The sequence below is a fragment of the Clinocottus analis genome, unplaced genomic scaffold (genome assembly GCF_023055335.1).
Source record: "Clinocottus analis isolate CAN_PGR_092001 unplaced genomic scaffold, fCliAna1.0.p SCAF_19, whole genome shotgun sequence".
NCBI lineage: Eukaryota > Metazoa > Chordata > Actinopteri > Perciformes > Cottidae > Clinocottus > Clinocottus analis.
In genome coordinates, this window is record NW_027175920.1 from 5,299,150 (window position 1) to 5,320,000 (window position 20,851).

The 20,851-nt window shown below is 39.2% G+C and overlaps 1 protein-coding gene across 1 annotated transcript in view; it reads left to right on the plus strand.

Annotated features, from left to right (window-relative positions):
* Positions 1–13,854, plus strand: part of LOC137789509 (calcium-activated potassium channel subunit alpha-1a-like) — a 74,299-nt gene extending 60,445 nt beyond the window's left edge. The window contains 12 exon segments of the mRNA XM_068583174.1: positions 2,887–3,010; positions 3,357–3,581; positions 4,362–4,554; positions 5,480–5,593; positions 5,822–5,914; positions 6,879–7,009; positions 7,783–7,977; positions 8,344–8,462; positions 8,577–8,798; positions 10,181–10,209; positions 10,989–11,032; positions 11,034–13,854. Coding sequence (XP_068439275.1) covers positions 2,887–3,010; positions 3,357–3,581; positions 4,362–4,554; positions 5,480–5,593; positions 5,822–5,914; positions 6,879–7,009; positions 7,783–7,977; positions 8,344–8,462; positions 8,577–8,798; positions 10,181–10,209; positions 10,989–11,032; positions 11,034–11,138 — 1,594 coding nt within the window. The 3' untranslated portion in view covers positions 11,139–13,854.
* The last annotated feature ends 6,997 nt before the right edge of the window (positions 13,855–20,851 follow it).

Sequence of the window (20,851 nt, forward strand, 5' to 3'; positions counted from 1 at the left end):
GTCTCAAGGCCTTTTGTAAATAAGTAATGACCAACAGATTGGCTGTGGGTTTTGAGGAGCAAGTCTTTGTCAGCTTGCATGATGGGGAGGATTTCAAAGTCTTTGCCAGCTATCGCTAGTTGTGCAGCGTTACAGTCAGCTCGTGCAGTGATGCTGAAATAGAACATTTACATAATATGCAGGTTTAGCTTCTACTTTGTGTCTCTCTCGGCTGTCATTACGCTCCTCCAGTAGACACCTGGCTTTATGTTCAGCGGTCATGACGTGTGAAGTCTTGTCAAACGTGTCATCTTACCACTAAAGTAGTGAATTATGCCGCTGATCGTATTGAATGGTTAGAAGCGCGCTTCCAGAAGAGACACGCGGAGACGCCTCCGCTCTTGTATACTGAAAAGAACCGCACAATAGGGGAGAGCGATCAGAAGCAGAACTGTCTCCTGTTTCCAGATGCATCAGCAAACTATCACGTCCTGTCTGGAACTTAGCAACGACGACCTCACTGAAATTAACACCATTTCCACAGGCTCCTTGATGGGTCATAAGACGCATCTAATTGTGGGATGTCACAACGCGTTCGGTCACATCGGACCGGGCCGTGACGTACACGTCATGTCTGTTACAGGACTGCTGAGGCAATTGGCAGTGCAGGATAGTGACAGGCCGTCATGGCTGACAGTGAGCGATAGCTATCCTGGCAGAGCTCTGCCTCACCAGTCATCTTCCACAAGGGCAAACTGAAGTGACAGTGGCTCCACTGAGTGAGTGGTGAAACGTTCGACTTCTGATGCAATATTTAGCTGGGGTGTAAGACCACTAAATGCTTTCACTTTTATTAGAATTTGCGTTTCAGACTCAAGCTGAAGCCGATGATGTGTAGAGCGCAATGAGAGCTATGGAAGATGATTGCCATGGAGGAATAGAGTTGAATGTATTGATTTGGTGAAATGCTGGAGATTTATTAACACAATCATGATTTATCAAGTAGCTTCATTCTTTTATATGATAATAACAGCAATTTGAAGACACCATCTGGATGTCTAACTATGACTGTTCCACATATGAAACTGATTAGTTGTAAAAAATAACAATTTACAAATGAATCATGGAAAAAGAGTTTAAGGCGTCTCTTGCTAGAAAGACACGTGGTGCTAATGGTTTTCTGCTCCCGCTTTTACACTTTCAATTTTTGTACTTTTTTAAATACTATTTTACATAGTTTCACCCACCGGATTTGATATTCACACCTTTTGTCCTTTCAAATTAGAATTGCTTTGACAGATGTGAGTCTGAGAGGTTGAAAGTGGTAGAAAAGACATTTCCTACTCCAACTACTTCCATTCTTGAAAGGACATCCAGGTCTTGCCTAGGGGTATATAAGCCCAAGGCAGGCTTTTTTGGGCTTCAGTCTGTTGGAGCCTGAGGGTTGATAGTTGCAGCTGACACTTTGATGCATACTTAACATGTTACTTAAAGTAGCGTTCTTTTAAAGTAGTCACATGGATTAAAGAGACGGGGAGAAGACCTTTTTTTATATATATATTTAAAAGGTTTTGGACAGAGACAGAAGGCTTCTGTCTGAGTCTCTAAAGATAACATCTTCAACTTGGATCTGAATCTGACAAAGTCAATTTGGTGAAAAGGGATTTGTGTTGGGCTGCACACGGCCTCCGTGGTTAGCATTGTTGTTCAATAGCTGACGGTGTTTGCTGAATAGCGCTTTTCTTTATTACATTTCTATGTCCTCCTTCAGTGTGGATTTTCTGTAACAGTCCAGAGACATGCAGGGTTTGGTTACATAATTAAAAAAAAAGAATATATATATATATATATATATATATATATATATATATATATATATATATATATATATATATATATAATCTTTAATTTAATTAAAACATTTTCACAAATTAATCTACTTATTTAATTCCATGTATTTGTCTGAGGTGTGAATAATGGGTGAGGTGAAGTTTCTTTTATTTGAATTTATCCCTACCATCTCTGTCAAAAGCTCAAATCACTCTGAGGAAGCGGGCACTTAGGTACTTATGTTCGGAGACCACTTCAGTGGTCAGTGTTGGGGAGGATAAAGCTCACCGCTGCCCTCAGTGAAATTCGTTTATGTAGTTCTGATGCGCTTTTTAAACATTAATACCCTTCACTTCCAACAGCAAACATGATTGGGCAAATTCCTGAAATATTTAAAGTCTGGTCTGTTAAAGCTTTTACCACGCAGCAGAGTACGTCAAAAGCTGTATGCAGTAAGGGGGCGTAATTGCATCTCCGTGCTCATGCCAGTCAACTCAGTGTGTTGCTGCCATCTCCTTCCGCCTGGTTGCTGCCGCTGATGTCACTCTGCTTGATGACACGGCAGTTTTGTTGGCATTTCTGCAGATGGCCACTGACAGGAATGAGCATTGAGGGGAATAAAAGGAACAAAGCTACTTTTTGAATTTGTTTGAAGATTCCTAAATATTCTGGTCTATTGATGAAAGTTTTTGACAAGTTTCTTATTTTTTTTAATTTTTTACAGTAACCACATTATAACTGCTTTATCGCAATTTATTATACGTGATTTTTGCATTTTTGTTCTCGTTTTATTATCTTCAATTGTAATCTTGAGATTATATATATATATATATATATATATATATATATATATATATATATATATATATATATATATATATATATATATAAATTCTATAAAACTAAAACCTCAGTGTTATTTATGTCTGCCTGTGATTTATATTATATTCTTAATCTTGTTACAATTTAGTTGTATTACTTGATTGCCATTAACTAGTCAATTGAATCCACATTTGCATTTTATCGTCCGACGGGATTCTTTTCATTCTTTCCCTCCCATCTTTTTTGTTTGATTAGACATGACCCGCTCCTCATCCCTGTGAACGAGCAGATTGAGAGCGTGGACGAGAACGTAAAGAAATACGACTCCACGGGGATGTTTCACTGGTGCCCGTCCAAAGACATCGAGAAGGTCATCTTGGTGGGTTCTGCTCTTTTACTCGCACACGTCATTTGTCCCCGACACTCTTCTCCCCGGTGACAGATGCGTCATGTCACAAAGCACCATCAGGGGTTGACAGGGCACTTAAACACTCTGTAATGAGGTGTTTGACATGTCATTTGCTATATGGAGTCCCTGTACATAGAACATTTCTTATACTAATACATATGCCATTTTTCAAATTACTTTCATAGTCTATTGCAGTCATGAACTGCATGATATATGTTAGTGGGTGAGTAGGCAACTGAAGGAAGAAAAGAGACTAACATTTGCGAGAAAAGCCAGTTTGTGTCACATTTTCATCCGTTCTTTCTTCCCCTCTCAGACCCGCAGCGAGGCTGCCATGACTGTTCTGAGCGGTCACGTGGTCACGTGCATTTTTGGAGATGTGAAATCTGCGTTGATCGGTCTCCGGAACTTTGTCATGCCTCTGAGAGCGAGCAACTTTCACTACCATGAGCTGAAGCACATTGTGTTTGTCGGCTCACTCGAGTACCTGAAGCGGGAGTGGGAGACGCTTCACAATTTTCCAAAGGTCTCCATTCTACCTGTGAGTACAATACGATAATACTGTAATTTGCAACTATTTTGCTTTTGCAGATAAACATCCAAAATCACAACTGGGAGACAAATTGGCCTGAAATGTTGAACAAACATTTATATTACATTTATATGACCAAAACAATGCATCCCCATGAGATTGATATGTGTGTGAAATATCAGTTAGACAGCTAATGGATGTATTGCTTATAATAGTAAATGAAATTGTAATAATTTCAGTGATCCCTGAACTTTTTTCTAGAGCCACCATCAGGTCAAAATTGAAAAACAAAAGTCCAATTTAATAATATTAATTTTCACATATTTCACTATCGGCAATAAAAGTATGATTGCAATGTTTATTGATAAGTAATTGAAAGCTGGCTTGAGGCACTGTTTCAGTATTTAACCAAAAAAATCGTAACCTTCCCTGAACTGTTGCCTAAACATAAGATGTGGGATGCTAGATGTGAAGACATGTGACCTCTGGTGTCAACGTCTGCTCTGTTAGCTCAACCGTCCACCACAACCGCTGCTCTATGACTTTAGTTCAGCGTTATACTTCTGAATTGGAAAAGGCTCTGCCAGCCAAGTAATCCAGGCAGCAATTACGTTTCCTCCAGAACATATTTGGCAAAGTGATTTAGTAGTGTGTAAAAGTAATTTGTCAGAGATAGGGTTGAGAAAAGGCTCAAGGATGAAAGCTATAATTTAAAAGTTCCTATATTTTCCTTTACCTCTTGGCGCCATAGGTGAGATAACAAATTCTCTCCTTCACTTCCTCTCAAAGGGCACACCGTTGAGTCGGGCAGATCTGAGGGCTGTCAACATCAACCTCTGCGACATGTGTGTCATTCTGTCAGCCAATCAGAACAATATTGACGATGCATCACTTCAGGACAAAGAATGCATCTTGGCGTCACTCAACATCAAATCCATGCTGTTTGACGACAGCATCGGGGTCTTGCAGGCTAATTCCCAAGGTAAGGAGCGCCCTATCATAGTTCACTGCACCGCCTGGAAGGGACAGGGCCCTGGCACAGAGAATATCCCTCACTGGGTGCTGCCTGGCTGACCTGGTGTCACTGCGTTTGACAGTAAACCCTACTGACTATTCCTCAGGTTACTGTAACAACTGGTTTCTTTACAAACCTAATTGGTGGCAACAAGCACAGTGTTGGCACTAAAACCTTACCTGGCTTACACGTTTTATTTTTTTAAGTACATGGGACTACAGTGTAAAAGGGCAAATGTGTACAATTTATTAATATTGTGTGTTATAGCTTTTAAAACAGCAACTGAAGCACTTCGTTAGCTTGAGATTTCCCTCAATAATGGCCGTTCTCTGGCATTGAGAGAAATGCTTTTAGAAACCTCTTGACCTGAGGAGAGGGAGGGGGGAATCCCCGCCAATTTCATTATTTCTCTAATACATGTATGACCTCACGTTTGCCTTAGTCAGCAGTTAAGTGATGGATGTCAAAACATGGACTATGTATAATACATACAGCATCACTGATTTAATGTGCTTACTTGTCAGTCTGAGGAAAGCAAGAAATGTCAAGTCAATTTGAATTCAATCTTGCGTCACTTATTTTGTACTTCCTGGCTCCATACTGTGTGTGTGTGTGTGTGTGTGTGTGTGTGTGTGTGTGCGTTCACAGAGGTTTCCATCTCTACGCACACGATCAAAAGGAAACAAAATGAGCAGTATGACCCATCTATTATATATTAACTTATATTGGACCTTGTCAAGAATACGCTAACATAGCACTCAGCAGCTGTATGATTTAGCGGCGGCCGGGAATGGACGTATTAGTTCTGCTGATATGACTGTTTGTAGCCTCTGATAAAGTATTGAATATTGCATTAACATGCATGCTCTATGTTATGTGCATGTCCATTTAGGCTTCACACCACCAGGAATGGATAGATCCTCTCCTGAAAACAGCCCCGTCCATGGATTAGTGAGGCAGACGTCTGTCACAACTGGAGCAAATATTCCCATCATAACAGAACTAGGTAGGCTTTCTGCCATATTGTTGTCAGTTGATTGATATTATAGCTCTTTTATATGCTTTTTGTTGTTGTTATCAATTATGTGATTATAAACAGATCTGAAAACACAATGTCTTCATTTAGAGGCTGTCAACACTTGATAAACCGTACTTAAAGTGGAGTTGTTTTTTTTAGTTTTATTGTCCCTTGTTGACATGCTCCAGTAACTGTTTTTCCTCAACACTTGTCTAGCACCATTAGCAAAGCCAGGCAAAAAACTGCCTGTGATTTCATTCAGTCAGGATAAAAGCAGTGGGACCAGCATACAAATCATAACTGAGCTGGGTAAGAAGTGCCTCTGTCCTGTTCTGCAGTGTTGTAACTGCTGCTGCCTCCATATCAGCTTCCTTTTGATTTCTCTCGCTGCACAAGAGGCTCAGTCCATTCCCATGGCATCACTTTGAGCACATTTTACCCTTGGTTCTGGTTGAAATTGCCTGTCTTGTTTTGGCCCCTTATCTCAAAGCAAAAATGTTCCCTTTTATTTTTCTATGAATTACAAGGCCTTTGATCCCTCAGAAGTCCTTGTGGCTGTTTTCATAGCATCTTCTGTCGGATCACATTCTCTGGCCCGTGCCCTTCTTTCATCTCAGCCCCGTCGATATGACTGACATTTATTTCTGTCCTCACAGAAGTAGTATTTCTCCAACTGAATGTTACATCGTTACTTTCTTCCAGCTACTGCATGTGTTTTTGTGCTCGGAGACATCTTCAAAGAAGGTTCTAGGGCAATGAGATACTTTCATTTGTTTAGACATGCAAGTACATGTAATTGGAAGTTCTGTCTTGGATTTACAAGACAAACAATGGCATATTGGTGTGTCTAATGCTGACTTCAGGATTGAGGTTGAATCAAAGCCTGAAGCTTTGATAATATGCATGGTGTCATGAATGTGCATGGCCTAGATATGGAATGTGAGGAATGAGGCAAGTTGGCCAAAACGCCAAACACAAATGTGGTTTAATTTTAACTGTTTAAAAGAAATTAAAATGTTATCTAAATTGTGAATCAAAGAAATGTTTCACAACCATTCACATATTTCTAATAGTCCATATCTGCAGCTTCTGTGTCCTCCTATTCACGTGAATGTATTCACGGTGTATTTCAGTATTTGCCTGATCAATGCTTAAAGCACAACGTCCATGCTTTTTCAAATCACAAATAATTTCATGAGATCTGGTTTTTAATGCAGGAAATGAACACAAAGAATTCACGACGAGCAATGAAATTGACATGTTTTCTCCATAGTAAATGACTCCAATGTTCAGTTCCTGGACCAAGATGATGATGACGACCCTGACACAGAGTTATACCTCACTCAGCCTTTTGCCTGTGGAACAGCCTTCGCCGTCAGTGTGCTGGATTCCTTAATGAGTGCTGTAAGTCAGAATTGATGAAGCCTGCAGCATACATTATCTTGTGTTGCGCCTCTATATAATAACCGCCATAGATCTGAAACGCGCGACAAAATCTTGTCTTTTGATATCGGCCCCCGAAAAATATGTCGAACATCTCTGCTCGCCTTACAACAATAGCTGACATGATTGGAACTTGTAGTAGATATGATGGCTTCACTTGTTTGCCTTTCAGTGTGAGTGAGGTTAGAACAAAGCTGCCTTCAAGTGTGCTCCAGTGAAGACAAAGGTAATGCTATCTAATGGACAGCCCTCGTCCATCATTTTAGTCAATAGTGCTGTCAGCAGCCAAGGGAGATGTCACTGTGCTGTACACGCAGGAGGAGATAAGGGGCCGTGCTGCAGACATTTGCCCTCATTAAAACCAACAAAGGAGTTACTTGTTGGAATCAAAAAGATATCAACTTCAGTGAGGAAAGTGTATGTTCCGGCGTAACATGCTTAATAGCACGCAAAACTGACTTCTCTACATAAGTGTCTGCTATTTAGCTCTAGGAAATGCCTGGACAGCAATAACGCGTACAAGGACTTCCCGTGTCTCTCCATCTGTTGGGAATGAGAGTAACCTGCCGTAATTGGATTCTCCTGTCTTTTCACCCAGTGTGCAGAGCAAAGTGACACATCAGTGCAGGGCTAGATAGCACCATTCGGCCGGGCTGGCATGTTGACAAGGTTCAGTTGTGACTTTGGTGGCGTTGGCTGAAGGATTCACCCCCTCTCTACCTTCATTCCTTTAGACATACTTCAATGATAATATCCTCACCTTGATCCGGACATTGGTAACAGGCGGGGCGACGCCGGAGCTGGAGGGGCTGCTGGCAGAGGAGAATGCGTTGCGGGGCGGCTACAGCACGCCACAGACGCTGGCAAACAGGGACAGGTGTCGCGTGGCACAGCTGGCCTTGTACGACGGGCCCTTCGCCGACCTCGGGGTAAGTGGCTAGTCTTTGTCACCCAAGGGCCAAGCACATCTCGGTCTGCTTGTGCTGTGGGAGCTGACTTTAGTGAAAGGATTCAGACTAACAGGGATGGTTGTGATTCAGAGCTGAGATGAGGAACAGAGATTGTATGTCCCAAAATAGGTGAGCTCTGTGACTGTGACACTCAAGAGTGTTAATCCAATACAGTTATCCTCAAATAGTGAGGCACTGGGAGAAATATATGCCAGCAACATTAATAAATATGATCAATTCAGAGCTCATTTTCGGTTACGGCCCAATATTAAGGCCTTGTCAACAATTATTTGTTAGTAAAGTTTTTGTGTTTTTAGTGTTTCTTTTGCTCTCACTGTCTTGCAGGACGGCGGTTGTTATGGTGACCTGTTTTGTAAAGCCCTGAAAACTTACAACATGCTGTGCTTCGGCATCTATCGGTTACGAGACGCACATCTAAACAGCCAAAGCCAATGTACCAAACGGTGAGTATGGCCCTAACGTGTCTTTGCATTTCGAAGTTCAGAACTGCGACGAAAATATTTAGTTTCAACCCAGACTAAATTTAGAACTGGCCGTCGTTCTTCTCCTTCCTCTAGGTATGTCATAACCAATCCACCATATGCGTTTGAGCTGGTGCCCTCAGACCTGATATTCTGCCTGATGCAGTTTGACCACAACGCTGGCCAGTCTCGAACCAGTCTCTCCCACTCTTCCCATTCGTCCCATTCCTCCAGCAAAAAGAGCTCCTCCGTCCACTCCATCCCAACCACCAACCGCACCAACCGCGCCCGAAGCAGAGACTCGCGAGACAAACAAAAGTAGGTGTCCCTCTGAAGCGCTCTGACTGTCTCTGTCCGTGAACAAGAACAGTGTGATTTGCCCCTGCAGCAGGGCCGTCCCGTGGCAAAGGGCAAAGTAGACTGGCTTTTGCTGGGGGCTGAGCACTGAGCTGTTGTTGGAGTTGCTTCCCATCATGGGTTGTTACTGTGGTTCTACATTTCCCCATAGTTGTACAATTCTCATGCCGAGAAAAACATGTACTTTGGCTGAGTATGTGTTGATTAGCAGGGTGATGCTATTTTTTTTCCCTTATTATTATGTTATCATGTAACATATTCTTTTTTTTCTATCTTAGAAACTCTTCCAAAAGACCTCTGCAGTTAAAAATGCTGCTAATGAACTCTGAGACACACAAAGACATCTTTGTCGTCGTTGTTTTAGTGTCTAATTAACTGTTTCACCCAAGTTTTATTGAATATAGATTAAGAAATCATTTGAATTGATGATGATATTAATATAATAATAAGTCGTTAGCCAATTTTACTGATTGGTTATATTTGAATGTATGAACAAAAACTGTTCACTGTGGTGATTTTGATCAATCTATTTATTAACATTTGTCCCTGTTAATGATCTTCTCTTGAATTGTGAAGCAATTTATAAAGTCAGTTTCAAAGAAAGAAATAAAAAGTATGTACAAAATATTGTATGTCACAAAACCTGTAGTGTGTCACACATAAGTGTCAGTCACAGTATTGTTGTAGAAACGCTATTGTTAATAGGCCTTATTGTCAATAAGAATTATTGTTTATCTCTGTGTATTTTGATTTTAAATGTTTACATATGTTCTGCCAGTGGCCGAGGTATGCGTTCTCCAAAGACTATTGTTCTTTTGGGAAAATATTCATTCAAAACATGAATGAGCACATGTTACATTTCCACAGCTGCTGAACGAACACGACAAGCTTTCTATGGTTAGTAATCTGTTGCCATTTTAAATAAAACATATATTTCAGCCGCACCTATTAATTTCCATTGCACATTTTACAGGAATTTATTTCTACATGAAGTTCTTTTGTTTTGTGCTAATCAACATACATCAGTACAGTAACACATTTGGTTTGTTAGCTGCATGTTGCTCATTTGGGTTTTCTGAATTACATCTCAATCATGGACGACATCATCCTTCTAATTGCTTTGGCAACAGGCATGGACACAATGGCTGCTTTCCATATAATACAGTCGGTAAATGCATAGTGAGTCGCCCCCTACTGATTAACCTACTCCACATCCATATGCAATGAAAGCAGCTGCGTTTTTTATACATCTGATAATTATGCTCTGCAGTATCTGTTATTAATAGTCATATTACAATTTCTCATTTTGCTTACATTTAGTGTACTACTTTCTTTTTCCTAAGTGCAACAAGGATGAATAGAGTGGGCCAAGGTATGAAAGTGAATGATTATGCATGATGTTAAATAATGCATTTAATATGGTCATGTCCATGCTGACATTTTGCCCTCTGAATGACAGCCAAGTAGTTTAGTCTTTCCAAATGACCGCATCCGGGCTGCATGGTTATGACCTGTGCAGTACATCTTGCTGCAGGTTGAACTGAAGAATGCGTTTTTCCAAACTGAATGGTTTGATGCTACTTCACTTTATTCTGTTTCAAGTGATGTTTCATGTTTTATCATTGGCAACATGTATATGCTGGCATATGCAGCACCACTGCCTTCAGTCATGCTGATGGAAAAGCATGACCATGAGCATTGCCAAGTGGATGAATCCCCAGCGAGATATTATGCCAGACTATCTATTTCATTTTAAGAAAAAGAAAGTTGCATCAAGCCAAAAGCCTGAAACTCTTTAAGAAGATAAAACCCCATGAAATACAAACTATAAAATATTAACTTTGAAATTTGTAATTTATAGAGAAGTATAAAACAGATTTTTGTTTAAGTGGTGACCCACTAAAGCAGCATGTTTCATTTATATGGTCTATATATAAAAACATTTAAACAACAAGATGAGTGACATTAGAGGATTAAAACGTCGACTAGACTAGAAAAGTGCCATACAAGTACAGGTCCATTTACCATTTACTATTTAAAACATACACTGTTCTTCCCATGTTGTGTGTGCACTTGAAAACAAACACTTTCTCGCATTAACTGTGTGATGTCCCTTTTCTTATTCTCAATATGATTTTGTCTCTTTCTCAGAAAAGAGGTTTACAGATGAGCCAGAGAATACCCACCTGAGGGACCATACAGATCAAGCCTGTGAATAAGCTCACCATCAACCAAGTCAGTCAGCATAAATCCACAAGCAGCTTGATCCCACCCATCAGAGAAGTAGAAGACGAGTGCTGAGCTCCTGACACGCTGACACCTGGACGCTTGGACCCCGAGAAGACTCGTTGTGTAGGTCTCAGACTGGGATTCGGGTTGTTTTCTCATCTGCAAACACACATAATCAATTGGCTTTAGATGAGACACACACTGCTTTCCTTATTCACCTCTGCAGCAAGCAGATTTAGAATCATACACAAAATATAAATAAAATGGAAGGATGAAGACAATCATAATCAAATGTCGCAATCACTCAACTTTTACTTTGCACAGTTAATATTGTGGTGGCCGGACTCCATGACTGACTTTTTTTTTCCTTTTCGGGGAATGAAGGTCACTTGAAGAAGAACAGCAATGTAAAAAAAAAAAAAAAAAAAAGACTACTGCAACAAAGAGGCGATTATAATAACTGGATCAAGTTTTGCAATCGTAAAAGTTGCCTTTGAAGCTGTTGATGAACAACTAATACTACTGCATTGACTTTACCCAGTGTTGCAGTTATTCTGTACAGTATGTTAAAATGTGTATCTTACATCCAGCTACAATCCCACCACAATGGCATTGTTAGTGATTGAGGCCCAATCCCAATGTCCGGAATCACAAACATTGAGACGCACCGTTGCAACATCTGCAAGGGCTTCAGACTGTCAAATCCTAGCGTTGTTACGTTAAACACTGGGTACCAGAGGAAGCCCGGAGAATTATAAATGAGGTACACAAAGAGGACGGCACATGGGGGTTCAGCCTGACATATTACATTTACACAGAAATATTAACGGTAAAGATTAGAGATTATACATTAAAAAAAACCCATTTGAAATCAGATTAATTCCAGCATGCTATATTAAGAACCTGGTTTAATTATCAAACATTTCTTCTAAGTTTTGGATTTGACCAATGAGTGAGTAGATTATCTGACGAGGACTTCTGGTCTTTCAAGTCAAGAGCCTAAAAAGACGTTCAAGTCAGGCAGCGAAAATACACAACATAAAAAAACATAATTGTACATCATCACAGTCATGTGAAATGTCACCGCAAAGTGCCGTTCGTATTTTGACCATTTCAAGCACGTTGCAGCCTCTGACACATTGGGTTTGGGTCTGACTCGCAGTGATTCCTTTGCCATTTGGAGCTAATTCACAACATTTGTGACGGTTAAGATGGCCAGCGTCCATGTCTAAATGGCATTTGGCTCCAGCCTTATCTCTATCCATTTATATTTGTCTTATCTTTGCCTTTTTTGAGTCGTTTGTTATAACTGTTTTCATTTTGCTGTTTGGTTGCAATGTCCAAAACCCCAGAAATTATACTAAGTAAAGCTTTTAAGTATCTGCAAAGTTTCTCCAGGGGTAAAATGTTAGCAATATTATTGTTTTCTCCTCTTCTATTTTTTGACAATAGCCAAATATGATAGAGCTGTTTTGCTGTCAACAAAAGAATATAACCAAAAATCTCACACAGTTTATGGTTGTGAGAGATTTTCACTTACTCAAGACACCATAGAGAGCAAATCTAAACTATGGGTCAGCATGGCATCATACGATAGGTCTGTAGATGTGTTGAATGAGAAGCCTCATATCGCATGAAGTGGGCATCCTTAAGTCCTCCTTTGGCTGTAAGCACTGCCTGACACAGGATTGTCTTGGAGGCCATTAAGCGCTTGTTTGTACTCCATGACCAATCTTAATGCCATAATCGCACATGTCCATGCTTTTTGTAGATAAATGAAAAACAGCTCTATCATTAAAAGTTATTTGGGCTATTTATGTGTTTTAAAAGATTGTCTTCTGTTGGTAATCCATTACTTATCTGATATATTCATAAAACAAACGCATCTAGAGGAACTCAGATCGTTGGTATCATTTTGTACATGCATGAGTCAAGAATGCAGAGCGGTTATTAATCTTTTCTTGTTTTATTGAAATTATGAAACAGTTGTATCGGCACTGTTTTCACTTTACTTCAGAATCAATAAAAAGGGAATGAAAGTTCAAAAGCAAAAAAAAAAAAAAAGCAACACAAGCTTAATCCACATGAGAACGCAACACAGTCTTGATTAGGACTCATGTTGGATGTGAAATAAAGCGAGGTTTTGGGATTTTTAGTGGCACAGAGAGCATCAAACATCCAAGTCTCAGTGCCAGTAATGTGCCAGGCAGTGCTAAAGTCAACGGAGGACTCCAGAAGACCCACCGCTGCGAAAAGAGGCTTCTCCTTTAGATAAATTTAAGCAAAATGTAATTTTGCTGTGAGACTGAGACATCTACCTGCCTCTTTATGCAGAGATCATTCTTTTAAAAACTTTACTTTCGCAACAAGAGACTGTAATTCCCTGGAGAGAATTAAAACTGTAGTAAATAATTTAAAGTCTTAAAACTATTTTTAAATAAAAAAGAAATTGTCAATAGCAGAGCGTGATAGCAATTAAATGTATGTACTCTTCAAATCAATATGTAAAGCTTAATGTAAAATATTTTTTTCTAGTATGTTGTTGTTTGACTAACTGTGGGGTTGCGAGGCATTCAGCGTTGCAGTCTAGTTTGTATTATTTTGTGAATTTCTTTTTAGCACATTGACTTGTGGATACGATGACTGTGCTAAGATGATATTTCTGACTATGTCATAATACCCAATAATCAATACAGTTTATTGTCTTGTACAAATAGGCTTGTACATAAAATTGTACATGATTTCATTTTGTATTTTCACAAATTAAAAGCTGATGTATTGTGTTCTACTTGATGTCATGTCATTTGTTTTCTCAGAGGTTTATAAAGACATTTTAAAAAGTCATGATATAGTAGGAAAAATGTCAAAATTAGTCAAATTCCATGGTATAGTATGTCAGAAAATTAAAAAATAAAGCCACAGTGTAATATGTTGAAGAAAGATATAAAAGCTACAGTAAAGTGTCTGGAAAAACGTAAACAGTGTGCCAATAAAACTTATGAAAATGTTCGAGTATAGGGTTATGGTATAGGGTATAGGTTGTCAAAAAAAGTCCTAGTTGGATTTATGTCAAATATAAAACTATGTATAATACACCATGGAAAGCACATTAAATGTACTTTGTATATAAAATATACAATATTAAATGTGTATGTCATAAAGAAGTCAGTCAAGAGTAACGCATGTCATACAATAAATAGTACGTCTAAAAAAGCCATCATATAGCATATTTTCATATACAAGTCAGTGTACATGTGTATACTCCGTTATGGAGTCATAAAACAGAAACATGGTCCTCAGGCGGCATCTTATTGAAACCGAAGCTCCAAGAAACCTGGTGACGCTAAACTGTTTCCTGAACAGACAAAAACACTTGAGGAGCAGCTTCAGTCTTCATCTTTGATCTTTACAAACTGCAGTCATAAAGAGGCAACTCGCTCCTTCTCAGGGAAATTCCAAAACAACAATGCTCAGCAGGAGGTTCATGAGTATCCCCAAACCCACATTGAGTCCTTTAATCCTGGGTAACTCCAGCAGAGGAGAGCATGACAGCTTTAAATGGCCATAACCCATTACATTGTGCAGGATGTAGGTTTTCACCACAAAATGCGGTTACGCGTATTAATACGCTTTTTTTTCCCATCTCTGTGTCTATTGCTATTATTGACACATTAAGAGCTTTTTGTAGAAATGGCGATGGTATGCGTTCAAGTATTTTCATATATCTTTTTCTAGAGGAATATTATTCACAAGCTAATATCCTTTTCGACGCTTGTTCTAAACATGAATAAATACACGATACTATTTCACAGCTGCTGAATAAACTTTACAAGCTTTTCATCGCTTGTAGTCTGTTTCCATTCAAAATCACAACATGTTTCGCCACACAACTCTAGTTGAATTTGCACATTTTACAGGAATAAATTCATCGCTTGTTTTGTGCTGATCAAAGCTGCTCATTTGGGTTTCTGAATTACATCTAAACATCATCCTTCTAATTGGCAACAGGCACAGATACAATATGGCTGCTTGATAAGCTTAATGTCCAGTGATGGCAATATAGGATTTTCTGACATGATACATGTTCTGTTTTCCTTTGTTCATGTTGAGTTATTGGTCGCCCCCTACTGTTCAACCTACTTCACATTATTGGATAATGACAGCATCTGCTGTTTTTATACCTCTGATCGTCACGCTGTGCACTTTCTGTCAATAATGGTCAGATTATTTTTGTCATCTCGCTTACATTTAGGGAACTATTTTCTTTTACCAAAGCCCAACAAGGATGAATAGAGAGGGCCAAGGTATGGAAGTTCATGATTATGCATGATGTTAAATAATGCATTTAATGTGGTCATGTCCTTGCTGACATTTTACCCTCTGAATGAAAGCCAAGTAGTTTAGTCTTTCCAAATGACCGCATCCGGGCTGCACGGTCAGGTTTAGGTTTCACTGCAGAATGTGTTACGGGGAACTGAATAGTTTGATACTTCATTTTATTCAGTACTTGCTTTATCATTAGCAACACGTATTTAATCTACACATGTAATAGATTTTGTTTTTTATGATTTGCGTCGTCAATCGTAGCGCCTGATAGTAATGTACACTTCAAATACATCGGTGAAGCTTAATGTCAAATGTGTATTTCTCATGTGTTCTTGTTTTACAGTGCCCGTGGGGTTGAGAGGCATTCAGCACTGCAGTGTAGTTTGTATTGTATTTGTGAATTTCCTTTTATTACATTGACTTGTGAATACAATAACAAATGTCAAAACATCCAATAATACATTAACTTTGTCTTGCACAAATAGGCTTATATATAATAGATTTGACGTGAGGCTCAGCACAGAAAATATTACTAATCCACATTTTACACATATATCCATCAAAGAGGGACTTCTCTACATGCATAAAGCCTTCTGTTTTTACGATGACATACTTTCTGATTGCCAGACTGATCACGTGACACAGGACACCTCGGTGCACCCTCTGGGTAATGGCTGATAAAAACACTCTCCACATTCTCACCTTGTAGATGAAGAGGGCCCATCATGTTGCCTGTTAACGATTTTACACACCATGGCACTGTGGGAGACCCACAGCATGCCAATAATATTTACAGTCTAACACCTCGCAGAGAGGCTGCTGATTTCCCTGATCCTGCTGCCAGCGGCAGTGTCCCCTTCAAAGTAAACAAACACATGCAGCCATCACACCTAATTACTGAATATATCAACTGTATCAAGACATCAATACATAGTTATATATGTATGTATGTATATATAGAATTATATGAATCTATTAATTTAATGGATTAAAAAAAAGGTGCATGTACTAAGCATATAAATGTGGCAAATGATGGCAATTGCCTCATGGTTATAATTTTAAAAAAACTGAAGGAGAAGCAAAGATAGTAGTCAAACTAAGCCAATTTGAAAATCAAACCAAAAACAAAATTGTGATTACATAAAGAAAAAAAAGTTTAAACATATATTTGTTTTAAGGAAGACGCGATCCCAATAATAGCATGAAAAACTGGTCTGATAATATTGCACCAGAATGTGCCATAATTCCCATTTAATCCAACAATACAAAGAGTCAATTTAGTTGCATAGCATGTTGTATTAGCAACACATTAGCCTCAGACATCTAGCATAGTTTGGTCAGCTGTAAACTGATACTAAATGAACAAATTACATCATAAAACATCTGTCGTAAAAGAGTATCTAAATATCATGTTCCAGTACGGGTATTTTGGGAGTATTTACAAAAAGGTGAGCGTAACAATATCAGTTCAACTGTAGCTGCTATTGAACTGAAACCAACTGCTGATGGCAAGATACAAACTGATGATTGACAACCAAAAATATATTTCATTAATAATGGGTTTCAGATTACTGAATGTTTACTGAATAAGCAGAACATAAGCATTGTATTAAAATGTATGTTTCGCTCATGGATCTCATAAATCTAACTTGATCAACATTTGAGTGACCTCGGTCCTAAGTTCCCAACTCCAGTTACTACATGTAGATACCAGTCACACTGTGCTCGGCATGTATAACACACACACACACACACACACACACACACACACACACACACACACACACACACACACACACACACACACACACACACACACACACACACACACACCCATGGTCCCCTCTGAACACAACTCTTGTCCAGCTGCACAGGCGAGGCTGGTGATAATAGTTTCCATGACAATGCAGCACTTCGAGTGCATCAATGCCAGCCTGGATAAACAGTGATCCTTTACCAAAACAAGGGGGTCATTACGACAGCTTGTCAAATCAATGTTGAGAGTGTCCTGGCTGATTAAGGCGTCCCCTCTCAGTCCTGACACAGTGTCAATACTAGCTGGCCTGTGGCGGCACACTCCCATGATTGGACCGAAATGCCTATCAGTCAGGCAGCTGAGCTGGACTAATGATTCCCTGTGCTGCCTATTAGAGTGACATGACAATTTAATCCTGTGGGCCAGGCAAGGAAAAAGTGACCTTGGTGCTTTATATTGAGGCTGAGGTAAATTGACAAGAGCAGATAAATCTTTACCTTGGGCTATTAACAGAATTAAAGAACAACAACAAAGGCAGGCGGCGCTCTCTCTTTTGTTATGTTTGTTTCTGCCTTCACAAACACTGTGCCACAGAAAACACACTTCTCCATTCGAATATATATATATATATATATATATATATATATATATATATATATATATATATATATATATATATATATATATATATATATCACTGCATCATTTACAAACATTTTTTCTCATAATTTCTAAAATTTCCCCTTCGATCGATCCGATGCTTAGACCAATAAAGAGTTGAGTAAAAGCCATAAGTTGAGTTATTCTATGCTTTGCTGTAGAGCTGGAATATTGAAAGTGGCTTAAGGTTTTTCAGATGTTCAAAGTCATTCCGCCATGGCCCCGGGGCAAGGTATATTGCCTTGGACATCTATCTTAAGGCTATGAGAACATTGACTACATGGTTGGAAAAAGGCCATGTGTTTACACAGATGTTTCAAGCTTTTAGCACACAGATCTTCCTGTACTCAGCCGCACCACCATCTTTTGTGCCAAGGGCCATATACATTTTGCATTAGTTTACCCTTTGATACAGAAATGAAGGCGGGCAGGAGTGCTCGCAGACTTGCACGCAGCGTCTGAAACAAAAGTAGAATATTTCTCTGTATCTTATTTAAATTGAGAAAAACTTTACTGTTAACATTTTCCCTACGACAGTTTAGTTTCTTCCAGGTTATAGTTTGTTTTTTAGTGCGACAGCCAGGTGAGACTCATTCAGCTTCTATTAAAACAAAAAACAAAAGGCAAAGAATATATAAAAATGTCCTCCCGGTTGCAAGGACAAATTGCCGGCACTAGGAGGCAATTTGCCTGCAAGGCACAGTTGCCGCACTGACCCTTTATGTTCCCTGTAAAGGTCAACATTTCCTTTTCTTTTGTTTTACTCCATGCATGCATAAATCAAAGCTCTGGGCTATTTCCATCTTTGAAGTGGGAAATGCCACTCATCAAAAGCAAAATACAACATGTACGATAATAGGATTTTGCTACTTTGATAACACATGAAATAAAATACAATACATGTTTAGATGTAGTTTCTGAGTCGGTTTAAGAATTAAATGGGCGCGGTAAATTTAATTTGGTCCAGAATCAGTTATCTGGGCTTTCCCATATTTGTTATGCTAAATTGTAATATTGCAAATTAAAAACACCCTCTCTTCTGCTACTGTGCAAATAAATTAGCAGCAACAAACAGCAAACATATAGCACGATCCAATAATATCACTTCTCAGCACGAGTTGTGAACATGATTTACAATTTGCAAGATATTATTTATTGTGATTCATGTTTGTGTCAGCGCCACACTGGAGGTTAATAGAAATGCCAGCATGCTCGCTGATTTACTTAGTAAAATTTTCATCCCAAGGTTCAGGTTCAGAATATTGGAGTCAGAGAGAGTTACAGGATTCATGCATTATGCAGAAGAAGCTGACACGACCTTCAGCCATCACAGTCTTGTCTATATATCACACTGGGCTTGACCCTCCCAAGGCCATTTGATATATTTAACCACTACTGCCGTTAAATTACTCACATTCTTTAAGCGCCGAAGACATGCTATACATACAGCTTGCAACATGGAGGCAATAGAATTTTAATTAAAAGTAGTTTTACACTTTGTGTTTGCCATTTAACGCAGGTGATGCTTCAGCGATAAGGGAGACGTTCATAAGTCAACAGCAAACTTAAATCAACAAATAAATCTCCTGCATGGCCCTTCTGATTTTTATGCCTCTCATTATGGCTCCGCCATATGTTAGCCATATGTAGAAATATATTTTTTTTATTTGCTCCGGCTGTTTGATACAGAACACATAAAGTGATAGCAAATAAAGTGCTATGTTAGAGGGTAAGGTCCATTTAAATATAATTGGCTTTAGGATTATTTATGACATTAATTGCCACATTATCGACTGGCTGTCTGCTCCTTGGGCTTGCAGTTCTTCTTCACAAAGAGCGCTAGCTCAGCCTTAAGTAGACTGACAGGCTAATTATACCATCTTCCCTCTCAATGATAAATGTCACTAATGTGAATCTTGCCCAGAAATAAGACTCCTTAGTCACCTCAACCGCAAGAGTCTCTCTCTCCAGTCAGGATCTTTAGATAGGGAAGCTTCACTCTGCTTCATTTCCTCTTGACTCAAGTTATCTTAAAGAATTCAAGCCTCAAATTGTGAAATAGCTCGTTAAGTCATACTTGAGCTACACTTTATTTAAAATTTCAGATGGAATCTGCTTCATTAGAACTGCTCAAAGTTATCACAACATTGTTTTGAAGGACTTCTTTCGCTCCTATTGCAGAGTAAGAACTCTTCCAGCACAAGAATAACTGTGCAGTGATTGGTTGCACACACGAGCATATGCAGCACCAACAACTGCCATTTCTAAAACAGCTTGCAAATAAAAAAACAAGTGGTAAAAAACATGGAGGTTTACTTGTTTATGAGTATACACGCACCGAGCCAAAGCGTGAGTGTGAGCAGCTGCTGAGCTTGTAGCACAAGTCACTGAAACCAAAGAACGATAGCTGAAGTGATGTCGTAAAAGCTACTTTTGCTATTGCGCTTATGTGACGAGGGCATTTAACATTGTAGTTTACTCGTTCTTGCATTACAAAGAAAGAAAATGCTTATGGAATATAGCGATCTGGCCGATCTCACAGCAGGATATATGAGCGCGTGACGCTGGCCTGCTTGGGTCACTTCAGTGTTCGCATTGGCGGTGCAAATGCAAACAGAAAAATAGCGCCTGAAGATGTGTCGTTTTTTGGGGAGCTCCCCAGTGGGCCAGCTCCTCTCAGACTCTCCAAAACGATTTGATCCAAAAATGCAATACTGTAAACCCCTTCCAGGAGAGTAAATGTGTGCAAATATTCTCAATAATTACTCTTTAATACAAAATATTAGTATAAGAGTTATTTCAGCCACTAAAGTGTTTTGAGGGGAGTGAGGTCAAACATCAAAAACATCTTCCCATCACTCCACCCAAAAATGTTTCATATGAATTCCCTTTTTAATGAGGCTGTTTACATATTCCGACTTCACTTAGGATGTATCCTGACAACGATGAGAGATGACACATACCAAACTTGGTATGTCCCAGAGCCATCTTCAATGGCTGGGACGCTGTCAGCTCCACCCACATCAGTGGCAGTGTCTCAATG